Raw genomic sequence first — 25,313 nt, forward strand, 5'->3', positions numbered from 1 at the left:
AAGAAAACAGTATTAGCATCATAGGTCTAAGTGCCTGAAATGCATAAGAAAGTAATATGTATTCTGAAAGAAATATGAAAGCCACTGATTTCAGATGCATTGTCAAGAACTACTTAAGAATACAGCACGCTGATGGGAAAGAAACCAATCTGTGCCATGTCACAGAAGTGGCACCATTCTCAAATCACCAGTGAGATGTCCTTATTTTGCAGCCACCACTTCATATGCGAAGAATTGGTAAATGCAGTTTACAACACACAAAATATCTCTGCTGCAGACACACAGCAAACTCCGTACTGACGCTGTATCTGCTTGAGCCAGCTGGCAAAGCTGATTCTTACTGCATCCTTTATTGTCTGCAACCACTGCTCTTCCAATCTTTGAGCAACTGCTCAGAAAGTGAATGCTGACACATGAATGCATGCTGAAACACCAGGCTGCCAGTATTATTTTTTCTTCCAGTTGTTCCGTACGTCAAATGATGTGTGCTTTGTGTAGCTTTACTGTTGCCTGCTGCATACCCAGAGTTTGCTTCAACACCTTCACCACACCACAGCAGTGTATTAATCCAGAGACTCTTAGTGCAAATTTCTCCTGTCATACAGCAGTCTTGTAATTTGGATGAGAAAGCAAACTTAAGAATTCCAGGAAAAATTAAAACAGCAGCAAGGAAGTGCCTCAAAACTTGTTAGCCCTTTCTTCAAGGCTTGTCAGCCTTGTCAGTATTTCCTAACATCTTCAGAATGTTAGGAAATACTGCTTTCCCAAAAGAGTGGTCAGGTACTGGAATGGGCTGCCCAGGGAGGTGTTGGAACCCTGGAGGTGTTCGAGGAACGTTTGGACATTTTGTTGAGGGACATGGTTTAGTGAGAGCTATTGGTGACTGGTGGATGGTTGGACTAGGTGATCTCAAGGTCTTTTCCAACCTTGGTATTTCTATGATTCTATGATGACATTTCTAAAGCAAGTCTATAAACTTCCAAGGACATGTGCAGTAAACGTGCCACCACGATGGAACTGCTGCATACAACAAGCGGAGTTATCACAGCCTGGATGTCAATAAGGCTGAGATTCTACTTCATCCATAGCAAATGCACAAAAGATCTCAATTATTTTACTTCATGCTCTCTCCAACACGTACTGTTGATTCAATTCTCATTGAGATATCCTAAATAGCTACTGAATTAAAAACATACTCCAGACGGGCAGAGTGAAGACCAAAGCAGGATATTCAGCTGAATTCCCAGAAGGACCCAGAAGTTTCCCATGAGCATGATTTGTTAGGAAGGTGCACCATACTTTTATAGAAGTAAACACTATCATTACAACTACTGATTTCTGTAACGCTCAAAAGGTATTTTCAACTCTTGCAACATTTCATTCAGCTCTCATCTTTGAAACTTTTTCCACAACCCATCAGAAGGAAGATTACTATTACTTAAAATCATACCAAATATTGAACAGTACAATACTTAACAGTAATTACAAAAAAGATACACATTTATACTAATAAAATTGTTTGTTGAGCAATAGAAAATCCTTCAGTGTGGGGGGGAGAAAATTTACTTTAGTAGCATGCCAAGAACTGCTGATAACCTATTAACAACACTGAGAAAAGCAGCGTGACTTCTGAATGACCTAAATCCATCTGGCAGATCACACGCAGTTTTTAGGCTCTAAATGAGGAGAGTAACATGGTCAATAATTATGAGAAACAGTGCCAGCCTTCTGCCAAAGGAAAAGAATCATTTCTTATTGCTCCCATTCATCCCTCCTTATACTTTCTCCCACAGTCATAGAGATGGCAGAAAAAAATGAGCTGGAACCCGGTCAGCCAGTCCTCTTTTGTTCTATTTATGTTTGTTCGTAAAGCAGCTGTTCCTTTAATTCCCAACAAAACATCTGCCAGAAGTTCCACGAAGCCAAATGAAGATGTCAAAAACGCATGCAAACAGCAGTTTTTGTGTGCTACAATCATTTTTAAATTCTGTGCCCAAAGACATATCTCCAATGAGCAGAAATACAACGTGATAAATCGGTGACACATTTTGCCTATAGACATTTTTATTGAAGTCACTTTAAAGATAAAGCAGCCAGAGAACAGATACAGCTGCATTTACTGCAGACATCGGAGTTCTGGAAAAAACTCTGAATATGTACAATATGATACTCTGCTCTCTAACTGTCCATCAAAAATCTTTTTAAATGGGCATCACTGGATGAATTGTTGAAAGAGAAAAAGACAGGTGATACAGAGGAAATAACAAATGAAAAAAATACTCAAATTTTTTCATAATTATGGCAGGGAGAATCAACAAAATGAATAAGAAATGTTAGTCCATTGAGGACAATGAGCACCCTGCAAGCACCAAGACATTTTGCACGTGGAAGAGCTGTAGTGGCCAAACAGGCCACAAATAAGGTGATCAGTTGAAAAAAACCTTCGTAGGGAAAAAAAAAAAAAAAAAATCACAGTCATTCCATGAGGAACCACAGGACTCACAACATTTCTGCAATGCAAGTTTTTCTTCATGTTCCCATATTGTCCTGTTTGGAGGGGAATGTATTTTAAAGCTTACTGCCATGGCAATTGCTACCAAAAGGGAGGGACTGGGTGGCTGTGGATGCATTTGCAATTAATGCCATTTGTGATGACCTCCAAACTTACTATCCTTGGTATTTTTTCACTTCAATGATTCAGCAGCTAGAGGCTGTATATTCCACAAATACAGAAGAAGGACAGTAAAAAAGGAATTAAAAGTGCATAATTAAAGTTGAGCTGCTTCTGGTGAAGTTGCACATTAGTAGGAACACTGGTGTTTTTAGGAAAAGACTTCATACAGTTGACCAAGATGATACACTACCATACAACAAAGCAAGCTGGTTACCTGAAGGAAGAAACTGAAATCAAAATCACCACAATCAAAGCAATAGCAAAAATGGATGCATTACCTGATATCAGAAAGATCACATTTATTTCCAGCGATGGCCATTACAATGTTTTCTGGACCATGTTCTTTTAGCTCTTTCACCCATTTCTTCAAAGTATGAAATGAATCCTAAGTCAAAGAAATGATAAAAGCCTAGTTGCCATTGATGTATTTACTAATTTCTTTTTCAATTCAGATGAATACAGCTTTGGCAGTATTAATGCAATAATAATTCCATAGATCATAAGGCCCAAAAGATGACTATTGGATCTAGATAGCCTGCTTTTCAAACTTCAGGTCATAAGATTGTCCCAAATTAATACTTGCTTGAATTTGTTCTTTTCCTCCCTCCCACCTCCCCAAATAGTACTGAATGTTTTTCTTAATTACTCTTTGATGAAGAAACTGCCACAGCTCTTCTTTTAAGCTTATCATCTGATTTCCTCCATTTTTAATGTAAGCTTCCTTTGTCTCATTTCAACTTCTGCCTTGGCTTGCCTCAATCACATGTTTTCAGTACTGTCCAGGAAAGCTTTCGGAAACCCTTTTCTGCCCTTCACCCACCCACACCTCTACACTTCCAAATCCATGACCTGGTAAACCCCAATTTACTCATTAGTAATCCTAAGAGACAGGTGACAATTTAGCTGGTTTTTTTTTTTTTTTTTTTCTCCTCCAAGTACTAAATTCACTTTCTGATTCCACCTACCTCTTACTAGCACATTTTCCTATTTCAGCACTCAAATGAACTAATAGCATTAAAATCACTTTTGTTCCTAGAAATATTGATTTTAATGCATGGTTAAAATTATGACTGAAATTCAAACAGAGATTCTAGGTATATTAAAATCCATTTCCCTCTAGTAGATGTGCACATATAAGTTCTCTCTAAACCAGCGAGGGCTGTATCAACATCTCTGCAGGGAGAGAACCATCAGTCATTTGGGAAAAAACACCTGTTGTACTCTGAAATACCTAGCATCAAGAAGTGAAATACAGATCCCCTTAGCACTTCTATTTTTCCCCTCTTTAGTTTGTGAGCTATTCCACATATGTTTGGAAAAAGGCTGATAAAACTAAGCTCTATCCTTATTAACACACTGCAAGATCAACCATCAGACATGAGTTACAAATAAGTGTCAATCAAGCTTAATTCATTTTTCATCTTTTCTTGGCAAATTAGCAAAGGGGAGAAGTGCCACTGTGCTACAATAGCTACCATTCTCAGACACAGATGATGGGAAGGAATAATATCACAGGGTATCTCCCTGTCTAAGCAGACAGGGAAATAAAACTTCTCCAACATGCAGCCTCCAAACTTTCATCTGGACAAAGTCTAAATATCACAGCAGAAGTTGATGTTTATTTCTTTAGGCAGGCAGAAACCTCTGTCCAGATCTGCACAAACTGCAGAAGCATATAAACTCTGCTGGCATTAACATGTAACTACTTCTCAAGGTTTGAGTTTCATCCCCAACTTGAGCTGCCCAAATAGAGAAGTTATCATAAGCAAAAACTGTGTCACTGTGTCAGAAATCTTACCTGTTTGGTGATATCATAAACTATCACTGCTGCTGCTGAGCCTCTGTAGTACATTGGAGCCAAGGAATGAAACTGTTAAAACATACCCCCCCCCAAAAAAAAAAAAAGAGAATAAAACACCATGAATAAAGCAGAATTATCACACTTTGTCAAATCACAAAGACTCGTAATGGCTGGACTACAGACTTTCACCCACTACAGTCCTCTGTAGTGGTTGCCAGTCTCTAATTTTCCTTAAATCCCACTGAATTTATGAGTCAGTCCTCCTTTTTCTCCTGACGCTCTTCATCCTGCTGGATTTATGTGAACAGCACTATAGACTCTATGCATCTTTTCCCTTACAGTGCACAGACTGAGGAGAAGCTTTGACACGAAGATCCCCTACTTTGCAGGCCTCACCCGACAGCACACATACCCCATACACTGGCAAGGCCCAATGTTTTGCTCTCAATTTTTAACAGGCTGAATTCAGCTTGGGGTTGAGGCTTACAATAACACTGCAAAAATCAGATAAATGACCAGCCACGCTTAGTTATCCCATAGCAGTGTGAAAAACATGGGTTCTTGCTATTTGAAGCTGATGTTACACCTCAGCTTTTTTTTCCAAGTCAGACATCCTTCCAAAAAAAAAAAAAAAAAAAGCAATAAATATTACTGTATCAACAGCTTGCCAATGAACACTGTAATTTTCATAATCGACCATGACTAAGCAGCTGATATAGAATTCCAGCTCATAATTACACAGAGAAAGGAAGTCAAGAAGTTTTACTGCTGATTCACCTAAAGCTATTCTTAAGTAAAGCAAAAATAAGCTGTCTCAGAAAACACATTTAGGCTCACAGAGCTACATTGAAGACTTCTGTGTGTAAAGAAAGGGATCCATAGGAGCTGCATACAAAACTGCAGCCAGTGACTGAGGCAAGCTCCTACATCAGCTGTGTTATTAGGGCAAGGTATGTCTTCCAGTGCCTTTGCACAGACCCATCTGCCACAAACCTCTTAAAACTGTAGCTCCAGGCTGAGCACTTAGACCTACATAGCCAAGGAACACAAGCGCCATGTTTCATGCTGTTTCACACACAACAGAAGAAGCAAGTTATTTGTAAGAATCTGAGACCAGGCCATTTGTCAGCGTGTAAGCTGTTCACAGAACACACTCCCAGCCCAAGGTCAGTGCCTTCCCTTACCAAGAGAAAGGACACGAGAACAGAGAGCGTGACAGATGGCCAAGGGCTGAAATGCACTGGGGAGCAATGCAGGTGGAATCATTCATTAATATGAGAAAAGAGCAGGAAAGGGGGCTGAGAAAAGAAGAGAGGAATCCATCAAGAAGCCAGGTCTAAAGGAAAGGGATCAGCCAAGATCTTGAGGGAGTTGGGTAGATGCCCCTCTGCTGGGCTTTTGGATTCACAGTAGCATCACTCCTTACAAACTTAATGCAGTAGGTGCTTCCCAGAATTTTTATACCTCCAAATCACTACAGAAATCTCCAGTGTATCGTACTGAAGTTCCCTGAAAAGTAGGGAGCTTAACTGTGGGAGTTAAATCTCATGTTCCACCGCACATAGATCCCAGCTGTAAACTTCTGGGGGAGAAAAAATGTCACATTACATATTTCCAACACACATGGATGTGTTTTTAATCTAGGAGACAAGGTATTCACAAATTCACAAAGGGCTCTCAGAGAGCAGTAATCACACTTTGCAGGAGCCACGCAGTTAAGATCCCGTGCTTCAAATTCCTCCAGCACTGGCCCAGAAGGTACACAGTGCAAAGCTGCACCACTCCTTGGGAATTTCAGCCCAATTTCTTCTGAACAGGTGACAAGAACACTTCTCATAATAACTGTTTCACTGAAGAATATTACCAGTGTTAGCCCTAGAAATTTACAAAACACGCAGAAAAGCAGGCATCTTTCACTAGATTCTGGACAAGTACATTTTAAATGGAACCAGGATGCAACCTAGCAATTTTTTGGTAGGAGTAAGTTGGGTTCCTAAACCGGTTTTTTGTGCATTAGGTAAACCCCAGCCTGACACAAAAAAGCGTGGCAGAAAAAAAGGAGGAAGGACAGGAGCACTAGAAGACAGATTGGCACCTGGTTTAGGTCACACTCAGTTCTATGCTTGCAAATCTGCTTTGTGCTCTCCGTAGGTACAGTCTATTCCCACAGTCAGACTCATTCTTCTTTTCCTCCTATAATCTCACAGAATCATATGAAGTTTGGAAAAGACCACTAAAATCACTTAGTCCAACCACTGACCCACCACCACCATGCCCACTAACCTATGTCCCTAATATAACAAGAAGGTAAAAAGCAGAAACAAGAAAAGCCTCTTTTGAAACCTTTTGGGAGATTAATTAATCACTTAACATCGTGTTGCATTCCAGTGGCAGCAAGACCAGATTAAGTCAGCTGAGCCCTTCCTTATGTCAAGAAACAGAAACTGGCACGCAGAGGTGCAGCACACAGAAGGAATGCAGCTCCTCTGCTGTTTAAGACAAAGTAATCTGTTCAAATATTCCAGCTCCTTACAAGCTTGCAAAGAGGGTGGGCAAAACAACAGCATGAGAGTTCAGAAAGGCAATTGCCTATGAAAGGCCCTGAGGTTCAGTAGAACTGGTGGTAAAGAAGGTGTGACTTCCCTGCCCAACAGTGCTGAAAATCTATTTACTTAGCCAGCAGGATAGTTATTTCCTCTTTCATTATTTTATGGTAAGAATATAGCTATAAGGTATTTTAATAAGAGAAAATGCATCATCCATATTTGGACAGTTTTGGTTTTTGTTTTTTTTAAATGTTATTATTGATTTCATTCAGGATAAAAGCTCATACTCCTACTTGGATAAACTTCGCGCTCAGTATCTCAGATTTTACATTGGAAAAAGTGACCAAAAATGGTATTTCAATGTACCTTAATGCAAATTCTTGAAGTCTGTGAGGAAAAAAACAAGGTACACTAGAAACAGCTAGCATCAGTTATTACAGCACAGATTACCTATCAAATACAACAAAAATTATGTCCTCTTTGTGATTACTTTCATACAGTCTAATAATAAGTATCATGATATATTGTGTCCCAGTCATAACGAATCACTGTGCTCTCAATAAAAGAAGAAAAATTATATTTGCAGCACTGAATAAATCAAGAGGCACTGAAAAATTTGTAACTGGGGATCATTTTGATCAACTAACATGAAGTTCTCTTAACAAACGTGCTTTATCAGCATGGATTTTCAAAGGTTACAAACAAAGCAGTAAAAATAAGAAGCAAATAACCAGGTTCGTTGAATGCTTCCCTGACACTCTCTTTTTTTTAGTTTCACTGCCCAAAAGCAAAGTCGTCTTGAACGTTTTTCTGGCCTAATTACCTGAAGAAAAAAAAAGTGACACAAAATTAATTAAAGAGATACAAAATACTAATGTGCACATTTCTTACCTGCCAAGGACCAAATGTGGGACAGAAGCCCCAAAACAAGTGCCACGCAAAAAAGCAGCCCACAAAATTAAATCTCATGAGATCAGCTTTCGTATTAGAAAATTACAATGTCTCTAACCTTGATTTTATAGCTCGATATTTCTGTATCCAGAAAGTCCCAAGAAAATTAAGAGAAACAGGAGCAGTTCAGGATTTGGAACGAGAACAACTCTGCTTCTCAAGAAGAGCCATCTGAAAGCTGAGGGCTGCAACTACTCAAATTCTGAATACCTAGCTCGAATGACTAAAATTCAAGAACTCAAGCATCGACACTTTCCTTTATCTGAAAGATCAATTCTGAGCAGTATTTTGCTTTGACAGTCCTTTAAACCAGGCTCTTTTGGTCCAAAGACGAGGTACGCAAAGAAGGCAAGATCGAATGCCAGCATCCCTGTTGGGCACTGGGAATACCTCCTGTCTCTACGATGACCAAACCATCCTTAGCAGCTCACCCAACAGGGAAATTTAGAAGTCCTGTACCTCTCACTTAGCAACCACAAAAAAGTTGCCAATTTGCACCAGAGTGTCAAGGTAGCACACAGGAAATACCGATCTGTCACACAGTAGCTTGAAAAACTCTTGTAGGGTTCAGTAACAACTTGTGAGGGTGAGGTCACTGATGCTGCCAATATAAAAGTTATATTGCAGGGGCATGTTCCAATTCAACAGCTGTAACCAGGATAAATGGGCCACTCAAAATATAAGCAAGGAACCTATTTTACCATATACATACCAAAGAACAAAATTCATAACTTGAGTAGTTTTGTACAGTCTTTATGACTCCTCCCCTTAGAGCGAGTCACAGAAATATTAACGAGAAGCTCAGCTGGTATCAGAGCACCTTTGCATTCACACTGTTCTCTACCAATGCACTCCCTTTGCACTTGTGGTTCACTACCTCCCCTCTGTAAGGAAGAAGCTATGAGGCTAAGCGTGTGTTATGAAATTTCCTCTAAAATCAGGTCCCTTTTTCTCTCAGAATCTGACTAGAGATTAGCAGCCCTGCACCATGAATTCAGTCTTAAGCGATGCAAATGCAAGTTCAGCATAACCAAGCTCCAGGAGTTTGAGGAGATATTGCAACCCCAGATCCAGCCATCTCACTGAAGTACTTGCAAAGGGCAGAAAATGGAAGCAAGAAGGTATTAAGGAATTCATCACCTAGTTAAAAGCTCAGCGACTTTTTCCATGAAAGCCCTTCTGCTTTGTATTTCCTATGTATCTCACTGTGGAGAAGGGTATATTTGGTTTTAGGAAATGCTTTTTACATTTCCGCTGTGCTAACTGCACAGAATGGGGAAGAAGAAAAACCCACAAAGTATCTATATTGGAATACTTAGAAGAAAAATTACAAAGGGAGCATAACATAAATCACACCCAAGCTCTGGCAGTGAAAGTCTCTTAACCATGTCTTGTGTAATGTTGGTGTAGAAAGAAAAAAAGAGGCCAAATGTATATATAGGGGGAAAAAATTAAAAAAAAAAAAAACACTACTGTTCCTGCCTATTTATAACAAGGCTGACAAATCTGCTGAAGACAGCTTGGCTTCACTCAGTCTGCCAGGAACACCAAAGAGCAATAATTCACATCTGCAGCTCTTTGCATCATCCAGGAGCACTACATCCCAGCACTGGCTCACTGCCACACCAGGCTGTCTCCTCCAAACTCCACAAATAAAAAAAAAGACAAAAACAGAAAATGCTCAGCCTCTCCTCTGGATTGCATGCTGGTCTGTAAAGAGCATCACTTGCTCTTGCTGTAAAAGGATTACAGTTTTGCCCTTCTGTGTAGCCATAAGGGTAAGGACATACAGCACAAGCAGAACCAGTGCTCTACAGGTACTGCACACCTCACATTAAGGGCTGAATTTAGACTGTATTTCCCACATGCTCCTCCCCAGCATCTGCAGGTAGGTATCAGCACAAAACTGCTACAATCATTTGACTAGATTTCATTCCCATTTTTGAGAAGCTCCTCTTTGATTCCAATTATATACACGCAGCTGAGTGGTCAAGACCCCATTTCCCTGGCTGCTCTCAATGCCCATTGCAGCAGTCTGTGCACCATTAACAGCACACATCTATAGGCATTAAATGCCTATAAATACCTTTTTTTTTTTTTTTTTTTTTTTAAATCATCTTCAAGGCAGTATCTGCCAAAAAACAGAAAATCCCAGGTATGGAGAGAAGCAAAGGCAATGAACCATAAGTGTCAAACAGATTATCCTGAAACATAAGCTTCTTGCACAAGCAGCAGCAAAGGGAGGGATAAAAAATTCCTGACATTCTCAGCTGGCAAAGAGTGACTGGAAAAATGTTATGCATGAATGCCACTATCAGATATGACTTGGCATTTTATAACCTTGAGTAGGTTTTGCTGCCATGATTCAAGACTGAGAAGAAAGCTTAAAAACGTACAGGTTTTCTCACATCGTTTCACAAAGGCTAGAAAAAGGGAAAAAAATACATCAGTGAGATGCTACCCCTGTAAGGATATACAAGAAATCTCAGGATCTGCAAGCTCAGTAAGTCACATAAGATACGTCTGCCCCTGAGCTCCTGGTCTTCTTGCTAGTTAAATTGATGAAGATTTAGTAAAAGAAGGAGCATTTTCTCAGATATCTAAGAACTCCAAAAGTGAGGAGGGAAAAATGCCAACATTTTAGGATAATTTTTTGGAAGATATTTCAAGAAAGCAAAAAAAAAAAAACAAACACCACAGCACATCACAGAAATGAGCTGTGCTGAGCTCTTCAGAAGTTTACAGTCATTAAGCACAACATGCAAAGATACCACACCAAAACCATGGCTTGTGCTCAGACTACACATGCAAGATTGTTGAAGCTTAAGAAATACATCTGCGTGCACCAACTTAACCTTGCTTTATGTTCATCCTAAAAAAGATAAAATTAATATATTTGTTCACTCAATCTAATGCCATTTGTGCTCTTACACACATGCACTGCCAAATCACCTTTTGAACTTTGCAGCACTCTGGCAGTTGCTTACCAAGGGGATGGATAATCATCTCCACACTGTGGAGTACCATCTCAGTATAAAGCTGTAGAATAAAATGTGGGTGATGCCTTTGCTACAGAAGTAACTGAAACCACTGACACATACTGTAATCTCCTCTCAGAATAGTTTGGTTTCAGTGGAAACATCCAGAAGGTTGGTGTTGGGTTGGGAAGGCACATGGTGCTACCAACTGCTGACCTGTCCCCATCTGAGATCATGCCCACACAGCATGGCCAGCTCCAGCAACACACTGAGCTCCAGGGTTTTGTTTCTGGAAAGAAGACCTCCTAGGATTCAGCAGGATGTCAGAGCTGAATCAATTTCTCACGATTTTGTGGTCCCAACAGAAAGGTACCCTGCCTCCCCTTTTCTTTAAAGGGCAGAAATCCACAACCTCAATTTAACTCCAACGTCTAATTTCCAGCACAGGAAAAATGAGGTAAAGCAGCTCTCCTATCAAGGAGCACGTACATATCTTACCTTGTGACACTGCCTTCAAATCACCAGAGCAACTACTGTCACTCACAAAAGAGAGGGTTATGAATTGCTACAGATATGTTTGCCAGTCCGTGCCTGGAAACTGAGCAGTTAAAAAAAAAAAAAAAAAAGCAGAAACAAAAACAGACCCAGAAAACCTGAAAAGGACAGAGAGAAATTTTCCTGCCCTAGAAACACAGCCCTCAGGCTCCCTAACTATTTGCTGTAGTATTCCTCAGCTAGCAAAATGGAAAGCTGGCAGCCACCCAAAGTATTCAGACAAAGCACTGTAATTAGAAGCTACTTAGGGCATCATGAACTAAAATATATGCTAATAAAAACATCATTAGCTAACTTGTGAAGAGTTCCTTCTTAAGGAAGAAAGTCTTTGCTAACAATAATGTAATTGTCATGAATTTAATTCCTGAAGTCCACATCAACAATTTAAATCTGATAGGGAAAAGATGGGGAAAAAAAAAAATGACATCTGAAGAACAGAAAGGCAGAGGGTAGGTGACAGTCTGCAAACAGAGTAAGTGAGCTCATTTGAAAACATAGCAACAGCATTCAACTAGGTCTGCAGAGACCAGCACTTAGACACAGACAGGCTGAGGGATTTTGTTAGGCTGCCGACTGTTTAAGGCTCTGCTTACCCAAGAAAAGGAAAAGAAAAAAACAAGATAACAGGATTAGCAAAAGCTCTCTCCTTTTTTTCTATCAACTACAATTCCTATTATCCACAGAAAATGCTGCAGGAAAGCCACGTGCCCTCCCCAGTTCTCCTCTAGGAACAGTGCTGAGCATTCGTTCCCATCAACACTATCACAAATTCTTTTGATTCCCACTTTCTGCTGTATTAACATCATCGTGCAGGAATGATATCTGCTCAACATCTCCCATAAAATGGCAATTCTTGACTCTGCCTATGATTCTAAGCGTCTTGACACAAAAGAAATAAAAGTAGATACCTAATATCCACACCAATTAAAAGTTACCTGCTGTTCATGACCAAGCTTTGACTGGTCAGTCTGTATATTCAGTTTCTTGAATAAACCCAGGTATTACCACGAGCTTTTAAAATCAATAGGGACCAACACTTCTAAAGGCTGGACAAGTGACAAATGGGTATCTGAAAGTTGATCTAATGCCTCAAGGGGGTGCTGAGCACTTCCAGCTTGCTTTTTTCTCGTCTGCGCTTCCTCAGCATGACCACGTGAATTTCCAGGTTCTTCCAACTGCAAGAGGGTGGCCAGGAGGTGCACAGCATGCAGACACAGCAACAGCTGGCACATCTGGGGGAAGTACAGCGTGCTCACATCCAGAACAAGTACGCGTGTGTCCTATGCTTGGCCTTGCACTTTGGAGAACAAAGCCAAATGGACGCAATGTTCAAAGAGCAGGAAGTTCTAAACAGAGTTATCAGTAGGAGCACTGACGAAACTCCCAGACTTTATCGCTGGAACATACACACTCAACAAAACCACAGAGAACAAGGGAAGGACAGCAGGTCTCAAAGCAGAAACACCACTTGGAATACATTTATTAGCACATTATGAAAGACAGCCTGTTGTAGGTTGGAAACTTGGGTCAACGCTGTTATTCAGAGGATCATTTGGTATAAATTGATACGGCAGGTGACACGTGTTCCTGAACAGCAGATCAGAAGGACCAAAATGATGATGACAAACTAATGAGAGTTTCAAATTACAATCAATAAGCTACTGAGAAGCACTATGTGTTTACTCGTAAAAAGGTGATGTTCCAGAACAACTACCCAGGACAACATGGACAAATTGGGAAACTCAACTGCCTTAGTAACAAGCACTCAACACCCAACATCATTTATCACCCCAGATTTCAAGAACCCTAGTACAGGGTTTGGGAATACATTGTGAAAATGAAAAAGACAGAGGTTACTATTCATTATTACGCATGAAAACTCTCAACATAACTTATCTGCAATATATTTAAATATATTTCTGGTTGTCACTGCTCATCATTGAAGAAAGAAAAGGAAAGCAGATGTTCAAAAAAAAAAAAAAAAAAAAAAGGAGAGGAAACATAAGGGACTGGATAGGAAAGATAGATCTCATATCCAAGAGTCAGAGATCAGTCACAGATTTCCTGACTCAAATGATGTATTAATTAGTTTCATAAATACTACTTATTATCATTCATCTACTTAAAAAAACTAATATTTTTGACGTAATTTAAGAGTCCCTGTCTTTCTCATATAGACTTTATAACTAAATTTCAATAACCAAGTTTTACACAAAGTACATAATGTGATGAACTCAGAGAGTTACAGTAAACAGAGTTACATCAGGCAGGTGGCCAGTCACTAGTGGGGTCCTGCAGAGACTGGTGACAGTGACAGGACCCAAGTGAATGCCATGGAGCTGCGTCAGGGAAGGGTCAGGTTGGAGGTTAGGAAAAGATTTTTTGCCGGAAGGTGGTGGGCATGGAACAGGCTACCCCAGGGCAGTGGTTGTGACACTGAGCTGATAGAGTCCAAGGACCATTGGATACTGCCTTCAGACACAGGGTTTAATTTTGGGTAGTCTATGGGGAGCCAAGTATTGGACTCAATGAATCTTGAGAATCCCTTCCAAGTCAGGATATTCTATGATTCTATATTTCTGGGCCAAAGAACTGCAAGGGAGAAAAAGAAAAAGAGAAAGAAAAAAAAAAGTGGGGCAGCAGAGAGAAGACAGAGAAAGAATAAGCAAAGACAAACCATGGGAAAAAAGCCTGAACGCACACTCTTGCAATACATAGTTCAATTCCAGGCCATAAAGAAATGGAACAAATAAGGTTCAAGGGAACAGATGATGCTGTTAATTGATCCCTGTTCCCATCATAAATAACATACCAAAATGCTAAGAGTCAACAGATTTCACCAGGCACATTTCATGTTATGCTACACACTGTAAACAAAAACATTTCCTGCATTTAGTTGCAAGAACCTTTATTGTCTGCAATTCAAGTGCCGGGTTTGGAGAACACAGCATGATACAGCACACTGACACTGCAGTTTGTACAAGCATCTCCCTTTACCTCACCCTACCATGAGCACAGCTACATTTTTCTAAGAACAGAAACCGTGTAATTTCATAAGAAAGTTTAAAGCATGTTTTCAAATATCTTTCAAAATACATATTTTTCCATTTCTTTCAAATCTCTCAAGTCAAATGTGGCCATATATTAAGAGAATTCTACAGCCAGCCTTTAATTAAATACCACTGCCATTAATCCTATTAAAAGAAACAAAAGACCAGACAGCCATATATACAATCAATGTGATCGATTGCCCAAGAATTCAATCACGGCTTTTTTGAAAAGCCAAAGGAAAAGCTATTTAATTTAAGCAATTCACTTGACCAAAATTAAAAAAAAAAACAAAAAAAAAACAAACCCACAAACAATGAAGATGCAAATCCGATGTGGTTCAGGATGCCAGTGCTAGCTTCAAAACCATTAGCAGACACAATCTGTGCCTACCTTCAGTGCCCCATACCTTCAGCGCCCCAGTAAGGACAGCCTTGGAGTCAGTGCTAGCTCAGCCAAGCACTTGCCATTATTCATGAAAGCTGCCACACAGGAGCTGGGGAATACAACAGAGGGATTGCCCAGTTCTCAGGCATGGTCTAAGCCACAGCAAGGCTGCCTTAAATGATCAGAGCATGGACATGGGCAACATCCACATAGCTTGATCATGAAACCAGAGCTGAAATCCACAGCTTCCTTTTAGGTCTGATGTACAGTGAGTTTGCCTCTGTACTTTCCCCAGATGTGAAATGAGAACATACTTAATAACAATTGACAACTGTCTGCTTTGCAGAGCCTTACAAAGATTCAGCAGATACACACTTGCAAAGTCTTCTGAAGAGGAACTTTTTATTAAAAATAAAAGTGCACAAATGCATTAAAGAGATCAGGATAACAAACATGCACTGCAGAGTAATACTCACCCGCTCCTGACCAGCTGTATCCCAGATCAGAAATTTATGAAGCTCATTCCCACAAGGCACAGTTTTAGTCATGAAGGATGCTCTGAAAAGAAGAGGAGCCAGATATCATTTACAGCTAAGAGCAGAAAGCAATAGAAATTTGTAACATAAGTGACAACAAAAAGCCACCGACTTCGGCCAGTTCTGCTTTGTTAGACTGCATGCAGGAAAACACTACAACCTTCATAAAACATCCACAGAAGTGAAAGGCTCCCTTTGCCAGATTAAGTATACAATACCTTTATTTGTATTTTTTAAAAAGCAGAATGCCCCTGAGATTCAGAGGGCTCACGTGCATTGGCACAGGAACACAAATGCTCCTTCCATTTTCACTCAACCCCTGATGCCATCTGTCTCCATCTTGGTGATACAGACCTGAGAACAGCAGTCAGCATCACATCAGGCAAGAAATACACAAATTTTCAGTCAAATCTAGGAGGCTAGCCATGTGCACAGGTGATTTAAGCACTAGGGAACAAACAAGCCACCTGCTGAAATGCACATGGTAACAAATTCAAAAAAGCTTTCCCCCACTTCAGGGAAAAATCTCTGAAGCTTCTTTTTTTTTTTTTGTAGGAAATATGATTTGCCTATGGTTTCAGTGTGATTTTTCTTCTTTTAGGAAACAAGATTAACGTTGGTTTTTTTTTAATATGCTTTTCCCATATTTCAGCATTTGAATTGAAAGCTGGCCAGAAGAGACTGCCAAACCAGTAGATTCCTCTGCCCCCATCCTATCTAGACTCGACTGAGCAATTTCTGCTGTGGAAACATCTTTCCTCAGCTCATAAAGATGCATTAGATACAATGCACTGTCATTACAAAAGCACTGAAGTACATCAAACAACATAGGACTGAACAAAACATCTCTGAGAATGATATACAGGAGTTTGCCTCTACAGCCACCTGCAAATTCCTTGCATTTAACAATGCTGCATTTCATACAGAAATATTAAGTAAGGAAAACAAGAATAACAACAGCAGCAGCATTTACTTTGGTTATTTTCAGGATGTGCAATTTCAGATATCACCCTTTTTCCTCTAAGTATTAAGCAACATTTTACAGTTCAAAAACACGAAATTCAGAGCCTCAGTAGCTATCATGGATTGTAAGGACTGTATGCTTTAAAACAAACTGATTAATTCAGAGAAAATAACAAAAAGCTTATCCACAGTCATCCTACACAGATGAGTACTACCTAGTGTATGCAAGCTAGTCTTTTAATCTCATTTTAATCCTCAACTAGAAAAATACTTTTCCTGTTATCGCAACTATGAAAATTAAAGGGATTTTTCAATCAATTTGAGCAGAAGATATTTACTTAGCAACAACTACTTGGGGAAAAAGACTGATGATGAAGTGAGGAACTACTCAAGCTCCCATCAATTCCTTCACTGTCAATAAGTTTCCTTCAACCGGTAATGTTATTCATTACATGCTTCCTTGCTCCCCTCCTCTCTGCCTGTTTTCCTGTATTTATTATATTTAAAAGTCCAGAATTGCCCTGGAAATTCAACATGCAACATTCAGCTGAGACTCCTTCATGCATTCGAAGGCATAAATTTTGAAGAAATCTTCCTACCCTCCAAACACCACTGAACAAACAAGACCAATCCTTCACAGAAGATTTAAGACAGCTCTAACACACAAACAAGCTAAGCCTTTTCACCCAAGTTACTCCTTTCTGAATGTTATATATTAACTTTCCCTATAAAAGATGCAGAATTTCAAAGTTCTCCCGATAAGGCTGGACTCAGCAGATTTGTCCCTAGGATGTTGAAAGAACAGATTTTCAGAATTAAAATCATCTACAGGACTAGTGTTTCTGATGGTCTGAAATGCAGAATCTTGGCAGTTTCTATGAAGAGCAGGTGTGAATTAAGTATACTTCTGTTTAAATTGCTTTATCCCCTGTTCCTCAAAAATAGGGGCAATGTAACACATCCCAACCCTAAGTGAAAGCACATCTTCACCTGGGAACATGCACATCAACCTTGAGGTGCAGCCTGACAGCACACACAACATAGGGACATTAGCAGTTTCCTATGACTCTTCTGCTATCCCTCAGCTGTGGGCTGTCCTGGTCATTATGCACATCACAGCTTTTTTTTTTTTTTTTTTTTTTTTTTTTTTTAAAGGATGAGATTTGATTTCCAAGGATCAGATTTGATACCTTACTGACCAGTGGGAACTCAAGTGAGCTTAATCCTAAAGCTCTATGATCAGTGCATCATCTCATGTTGGAAGCTCTTGACAGAAAAGAAGGAAAAGGATACTGGGTGAGTAAGAGATTTAAGATGAGCTTAAGCTGAGTGAAGAAAAACAAAGCAAACTGAGGACAGTAATAAACTATTCCTAGGATTATTTAGGTTTTGAGGACTTACTAGAAAGTTACAGCAAAACGAGTACAAGGTCCTTTTTCTATTCATGTTAATGAAAATCTGAAATATTCCTGTGTTTACCCAAGCGCAAAAAAGATCAGGGCTTTGGCCTCAAATCTTCTGTGAAAACTGAAGGAACTAACATTTACTTATACAGACTTACTTCTTGTTCCAGTACATACAAATGAAACAGCAATACATGCACTACAGTTATCCAGTCAGCTCATATATACATGAGCCCCTTTACACGAATATATATATATATATATATATATATAAATGTAAGAGTGTGTGTGTAACATACATAATACCATACTCTGTGCAAAAGAAGCCACAGCCATACACAATACAGGTAAATACAGAGTGGTCCTGGGCAGCTCCAGAAAGAGTGATATCAAGAGACATCAATCCCATGAGAAACACGGCACAGCTCTGTCAGCCCCCTTCATCAGAGAGCATACAGCCATGCAGCAAAAAAAAAAAAAAAAAAAAAGTATACACACACAGTGGAGACACAAATATATACAGTGTTCAGAGTCTTGAAAGTAAAGAAAGGAGTTCAATTGAGGACAATTACTGTCTATCTATCTATATATAGACAGATAGAAATAGATACACACACACACATACACACATATAAATAATATGCAGACTACTCACCCAATAGTGGGACTGATATTGTGATCAAAGTGGTCCTGGACAAATCGACAAACGATGCTTGATTTCCCAACCCCAGTATCCTGAAAATAAAGAAGAGCATACAGCAAGTTCAAGAGACCCTAGATAATATACTTCATTTGAAAAAATCAGTCAAATATTAATTTGTGAACACAAACTTTTCCATACACAGGCAGTGCTAGCTTTGCAGAAGGTTTCATGGCAAGAAGAGCAAACATACACAGTAACCAATTTGAAGAAGCTTCAGGTGTGTCTGAGAAGGCAGGAGCCCAGAGGGCCCTCTGTGCCAGCTGTGTTAGCAGACTGGCATAAAGCAGCACTCCTTGGAACAAGACAGCCTACTCACCATGCTGTGATGCAGCCCAGTGCTTCCATTGGAAGGAAAACCCTTACTGCCCTGTCACAATCAGTAAGCAAAAATAAGAGCAGTGCAATACTGGAATCAAATGCAGAACCTCTCCCAAACAAGGGGTAAAAAGGCAAAAGAAGGGGAGAAAAGGGAGTGAATGAAGCTTGACATTACTCAGAATTAGTATTTTAGGTATTTAAGATATGAACAAGTTTCCCCCAAAAGCAGCATCTTTCAGTTTCTCTCTGCTCTCCCAAGGAGCCTTGGTAGAAGAACATAAACACAGTTAGAAAAGAAAAGACATAGCTGAATCACCATCTCCCCCCAAGAAATGCAAAGAACCTCCTCAGAGACTAAGGGAATGACAAGAAACCAATCCCAGCCTTTCCCAGACATCAACAACGCCTGCCCAGGGTCCAATCTAAGGCACTAAGAAATCACTGGAAAGCTTTCTATTCTCATCATTAGAACTGACTGCAGAACCTCTCCTGTATTCACATTTTGAAAGACATTTGAGTAATTTACACAAATTTCTCAGAAAGTGCCAAGAAGAGACAGGGCTACGCATGTAATTACAGTTAAAAAGAAAAAAGCCTTGGTCTTTCCTGTAATCAATTTTGCATCTTTTTTAATATTCTTCTCAAACATAAAAAGAGTGTCAGCATTTAATTTCCTTCCCCCATGTTTAAATGAAACTGTATTGCCACTGCAAGCATAGTCTTTATGTACCACACTTAGCAGAAAGCCATCATTTCAACTCTCATATTCAAGGCTGTCCTTAGTCAGCCTAAAAGCCACAATAAATGTTCATGCTGCACAGTTGTTTATCTACTGTGTTCAATCAATAGAAGAAGATAGATCAAAGCCAGTAAAAGTGTTTAAAGCCAGCTCTGCAGTCTTTGATCAATAGCAGCAACACACCCTGTTGCTTTTCCCAAATTTTGCTTTCATTATCAATTCCAGCTGAGATCTCGGTATAACCACTACGCCAGGGTGGCACAACACTTTACAAAAAAAGATGATCCTGTGTGATGAAACTGAGAATAGAGTAATTACTACCTTGGATTTAAAAAGCTGTGGAGAAAACCAGAACTACCACCTACTGGATGTGAGGAATTATGTTTCCCTCTGGCAAGGACACAGTTTTTTCCACTGCATTCAAAACCAGATATTGGTTCCTGTGACCCAACGGTGCTTTGATTTCATTGAATTTTTTCCTGCTTCCTCATTGGGTCACTAAAAAGGGCAACTGCAATTACATCCCTTGAGCAAGAGGATCCCTTGGTCTCCGGGGGGCTCCTCAACATCCACAAGCATGGATCAAAGCTCAGCTCAGCTTACTGAAAGCCTCAACCTCTTTAATTTTTGGTTTATAACTCATACCACCATTTAGTTCAAACGTTATCTAAGCTAAAGAAGTTTTAGTTTCTCTCACAGCTAAACTTAAGTATGTGCCAGCCACGCCATTAGCCCTCAAATACTTTAAGGGCACCCTTACACTTTGCTGCTGTGGTTGTTTTGACTACAGAGAGGGTAACATTTACTCTTGGTATAAGTCCAGTGAAGCCAATGAACCTGCAGCACATTGTAAGCTGTTCAGGAGCAGCCAATTTATGGCATGAAGGCGTTCAGCTGAAATGAGCCTCCCAATCCCTGCTTCATTGTTTCAAAGATCTCAAAGGCCAACTATGCCATCAAAGCACAGAGGGGAAGAAAATGAAACAGAAAAATGATCAGTCTATGAGCACCATTCTATCACTGTATTGGAAAGCTAAGTTAGAAAATTTTCAGTCCACATTACTGCGCCCAGAGCTGTCAAGCAAAACATCCACCTGCCTCAAAGCAAAGCAAACCGTGGTGTATGGACACCATAGAACTTGAAAACTTAACAGTAATCTTCTACAGTTAATCAGTCCTTACCTTTTACTGAAAAGAGGCAACAGCCTTTCAGATAAATCTTACAGAAATGAAAGAAATCATGGATGCTTCAAAGAATTAGAAAAGACATTCACTTCCAACGTGTTCAATTAAACTTCCTCACTAAAGCCATGCAAAGCATTCCTTCTGCTGCCTGCTATCCTTTGCTACATGGTCTTTCCCTACATTTATCCATTTATCTAAAAACCGAGTAAGGAATCATCCTTCGTTCCTGTTCCTTTTTCTTCAAAAGGTTACAGCAGACTTGTCAAGCCACTTGTCTTGATAACACTCATGCTTGAGGTCGACTTTTTTCAGTTTTCAGAGTTCTCCTTTTCACCAGCCTTTTACAACCTTTAGTCCAATTCTTCTGTTTTCCTCCATGTTGGTACATAACACCAAATGCACAAGGAAGAAAAACGTGACCTGTGGGAGACGTAACAGCAGCAATGAACCCAGTGGATTTGATAAGCTTCTAAGTGATAACTAATCTCAACTCAAGTTAGTGATCTAACTTGATAAGTTAAGAAACTGAAAATATATCCTTAAGAGTTATGTTGCACTTTAAAGAACAGATCTGTAATTCTTCCAAAGAATCCTTACCCATGTGAAATCCAAGGATTTCACCACTGTATAACGTGCAGATCATGATCAAGAGCATACCACTCCATGGAAGGAATAGCAAGCATGGAATATGTCTAGAATAATTACTTTGAATCAGGGTATTCTTCATGCATTTGCAGTGAACAAGGTTGGCACACACAGTTGGCACACACATTTTTTACATTTACAAATTTTCAGTTATAAACTACACTGAGATAAGGAAAAGGGGTTGGAAGAAAAGAAAGGAGTTGGAACACAACCCACAGTAGGCGAACTGCTATTGGTTCACCAGAAGCAGCCATAACTTCAGAATCTCCCCCAGGATGCAAAACTGATACGGAGAACGGCTTGAGAGCAGCCCTGAGGAGAAGAATTTGGAAGTGTTAGCTGATGAAAGACTCAACATCAACTGGCAATGCGTGCTTGCAGCCCAGAAGGCCAATCATACCCTGGATTGCATCAACAGAAGTGTGACCAGCAGGTTGAGGGAGGTGATTCTGTCCCTCTACTCTGCTCTTGTGAGACCACCACCTGGAGTACTGCATCCAGATCTGGGGCACTCAACAAAGAAAGACATGGAGCTGTTGGAGCGGGTCCAGAGGAGGACCATGAAGATGAACAGAGGGTCAAAGCACTTTCCCTCTGAGGACAGGCTGTGAGAGCTGGGGCTCTTCAGCCTGGAGAAAAGAAGGGAAAGTCTACAGGAAAACTACAGGAAGACTTTTTATAAGGTCACGTAGCAACAGGATGAGGGGAAAAGGCTTTAAACTGGAAGAGGGTAGATTTAGACTAGATATTAGAAAGAAATTCTTTACTTTAAGGGTGGTGAGACACTGGAACAGGTTGCCCAGAGAGGCTGTAAATGCCTCCCTGGAAGCATTCAAGGCAAGGTTGGATGGAGCTTTGAGCAACCTGGTCTAGAGGGAGGTGTCCCTGCCTATAGTAGTGGGGGTTAGAATTAGGTGATCCTAAAGGTCCCTTCCAACCCACACCACTCTATGAGTCTATTATCTCAAGCAGTATCAGATGTTTCTGATAAACATAAGAAACTAATGCACGCATAATCAAGTTTTTATTTTTTTGTGCCTTAAGCACAAAAATGCATGCTCTCCTCCTGTAAAACCCTTCACCCACAGATTCAGATATGAGGATTTAAGAACACAGAGCAGATCCCACCCACACCTCTGCTCACAAAGAACCCTCTCAGCTCCCATCTCTATAAAGGAGAGAAAGCTGCATTTCAAGCCAGCAGAATTACAACAAGCTGATAACTCATTTGCAGGCAAACAACTGAGATGCTCATTTCTGTGCCGCTGTGGGTCAGCCAAAGGAGGAAGATTAAGAAAAAAAAAAAAACAACACAAAGTTTAATATGAGTAATACATTAAAAAAGAAAACTGTTTTCCCATTACAAATAGGCAGTTGGTATAATCCTCTGTTCACTGTTCCAGGTGTGTGCATCCTAGCAAGAAAAAAAAAAAAAAATCAGCTCTTTAATTTAAATCTGGATGTCTCATTTATACCTTCACACCACGGTAGGACTCAGTTCTCCAAGCACTTTTCCAAATGGCACAGAGCTACAGGACTCTGTAAACATATCCTCAATTAGGACCTTATTCTTCAGCATGACACATAACAGCTTTTAATAGATTCAGATGGGTCAAACCGTGCTGTGCTGAGCAAACTAAATTCTTCATGTAAATTCTTTCTACATCTGAAATGGAATAAGTATTGGATTCACAAGAAATCCACATATTTTATGACTGATGACTAAACTGCAGCCCCATAATTATGCACACTGCTGCAACAGCTATTTTACTCTTGATGATGCAGAATCCTTCTATGCTATCTTAACACACATGGCTTTTTAATATATGTAAAGTTAAATTAACCATTTAAAAATTCTTTTATGACTTTGGAAATGCAAAAAATACTAAATGGTATTTCACATAAGGAAACAACGTGCCAAAAACAAACATACTGAAGAAACTGCCTTCTGCCCTCTCCAGAAAAAAAAAAGAACAGAACATCTGGCTTGTAATTATTTCAGATCTCATGACTAACTTCCCATTTCAGCTTTAAAGAGAGGGTTCAGATACCCTGGTGACGGGTGCCACAAAAATCTGCACTGAGAAGTAAAGAACAACTGATCTTTACAAAATGCAGATGAAACACATGATTCCAGTGGAAGGATAGGAGATTTCCCATCAACTCAGTTAAATGCAGGATTTAATCTACGGTATTTCAATTTGTATATGTTATAACAGATAAAAAATGTCTGTTCCTCTAAATGTGTTTTTGTTTTTGTAATAACTAAGGTTCACTGAGATGTAGCCTTAATTAACTGGAGCAATTGTACTGGATGATCTCCAGAGGTCCCCTCCAACCCCTAACTTCCAGGTGCATGCAACAGCCACACTTAAATACAGCCACCAAGCATCTTGTCAGCATACCTCCTGGTGAGATAATGCTGCCCTGTGTTAACTTACAGATACAGAGAGACAGGAAAAAAAGAAATAAAGGCTAGGTCAACATACAGAACAAGGGTACAGCCAAAGAGCTGAGCTGCTCTCATAGAAGAGGATTTGCTCAGAGAGGAAGCTGGCTGTTCCTTGCTATTGAAGTAAGGAACAATTCCTGGCTCCCAGTCATATAGTCATGCCAATGGACAAATTTCTTGGCTGGTTTATTACTAACTGGAAAATAACAGAGGAGCTGGTTTATGCTCAAGATTTCCCAAGTTTTGTTACACTGACCTGACGCCTGCCAGCACCATCAAAGATAGGAAGGAGAGCTCTTTTTGCTTTGCTGAGGGCAGAACTCCCATTGCTGAAGCAATTAAGATGTACAGATGAGAATATTTGAGCTGGTATGAAGTTGCCAAAAGGGAGAAAACTGCCCTTTATTATCAATACATTATTATTTTTAATGTAAAAGAAGGCACTCAAAATCTCTGCAACTAGTCAGGCAAATCTGAGGTAGAAAGATGAGGTTTCAGCTTTAGGGAAAGAAAAAAAAAACATGCAGAGAGGCTTTTCATTCTAGTAGCTCTGTACAGCACAGCTGGTTCAGACTTGGCAGTTTAGCCACTGCACGTTAAAATAGCCATTCTTTCCACTGTCAGAATTGGCCATGATTTAGTTTCTGATTTACAGCTGAATCCCCCTGGCCCATTCCCATTAGCCACAGCAGGACTTTGATGGAATTTGAAAATTCACAGCAGCATAATCACATCACAGTGCTGCTAGGTGGCTGGCATTTTATTAGCTATCATCAAACAGATAGCTAGGCCCGCACTCCCAAACAGTGCTGGGCAAAAGCAGAAATGCGTGCTCAGCTCTAGTCAAGCCTGGTATCTCAGAGGAACATCGCTCCTTGTGGAAGACCTGGCATGAGATACCCAGCCCACATTTCTGCTGCCGGCACAGATGCCAGCTCTTAGTCAAATGGTTTGAGTAAAGCCAAGTACAGGAATGTTGCTGTCTTTTAAGTTCCAACGCAAGGTAAAAATTGATAGAAACCACTTCAGTTTGCAGCCTGCTTTACCCTTGTATGCCTGCCACTAGCATTTCAATCATTACTTAAAAGATCAGATGCAGGCAGCATTGCAATATTTTCCATGTCTTACTAATCCAGTTACAGCTGCTCTTGAGGGCTGTGGCAAGCAGCTTGAGGAGCATCTGAAACCAGTTCTGGATTTTTATCAACTGTATGAACATACAAGGAAGAGTTATGCACAAGCAATTTCTGATCACTGTTTCCATGAATCCATGAATCATCCTACCCAATAAACTTCTGCTCACCTTAAACACATCCCTTGTCTTTCCCTGAATTTGGGTATCACATTTCTGAAGACACTCCTATAAGAAGAAATAATACCTTTCACAGGCCCCAAGTCCAGAAACACCCTCGGACTGAATGAACCTGCC

The 25,313-nt window shown here is 40.0% G+C and overlaps 1 protein-coding gene across 2 annotated transcripts in view; it reads right to left on the reverse strand.

The window, feature by feature from the left end:
* The window catches only part of RAB31 (RAB31, member RAS oncogene family), a 57,771-nt gene that overhangs the window by 13,646 nt on the left and 18,812 nt on the right, over positions 1 to 25,313 (reverse strand). For both annotated transcript variants that reach the window (XM_042869798.1, XM_042869799.1), the window contains exons 2-5: positions 18,498 to 18,577; positions 15,417 to 15,498; positions 4,473 to 4,544; positions 2,953 to 3,059 (exon numbers count right to left, since the gene is read on the reverse strand). In XM_042869798.1, coding sequence (XP_042725732.1) covers positions 2,953 to 3,059; positions 4,473 to 4,544; positions 15,417 to 15,498; positions 18,498 to 18,577 — 341 coding nt within the window. The remainder of the gene's footprint in view (positions 1 to 2,952; positions 3,060 to 4,472; positions 4,545 to 15,416; positions 15,499 to 18,497; positions 18,578 to 25,313) is intronic.

Source organism: Lagopus leucura, unplaced genomic scaffold (genome assembly GCF_019238085.1).
Source record: "Lagopus leucura isolate 7727_CA_CO unplaced genomic scaffold, USGS_WTPT01 Super-Scaffold_100002, whole genome shotgun sequence".
Taxonomy (NCBI): Eukaryota; Metazoa; Chordata; class Aves; order Galliformes; family Phasianidae; genus Lagopus; species Lagopus leucura.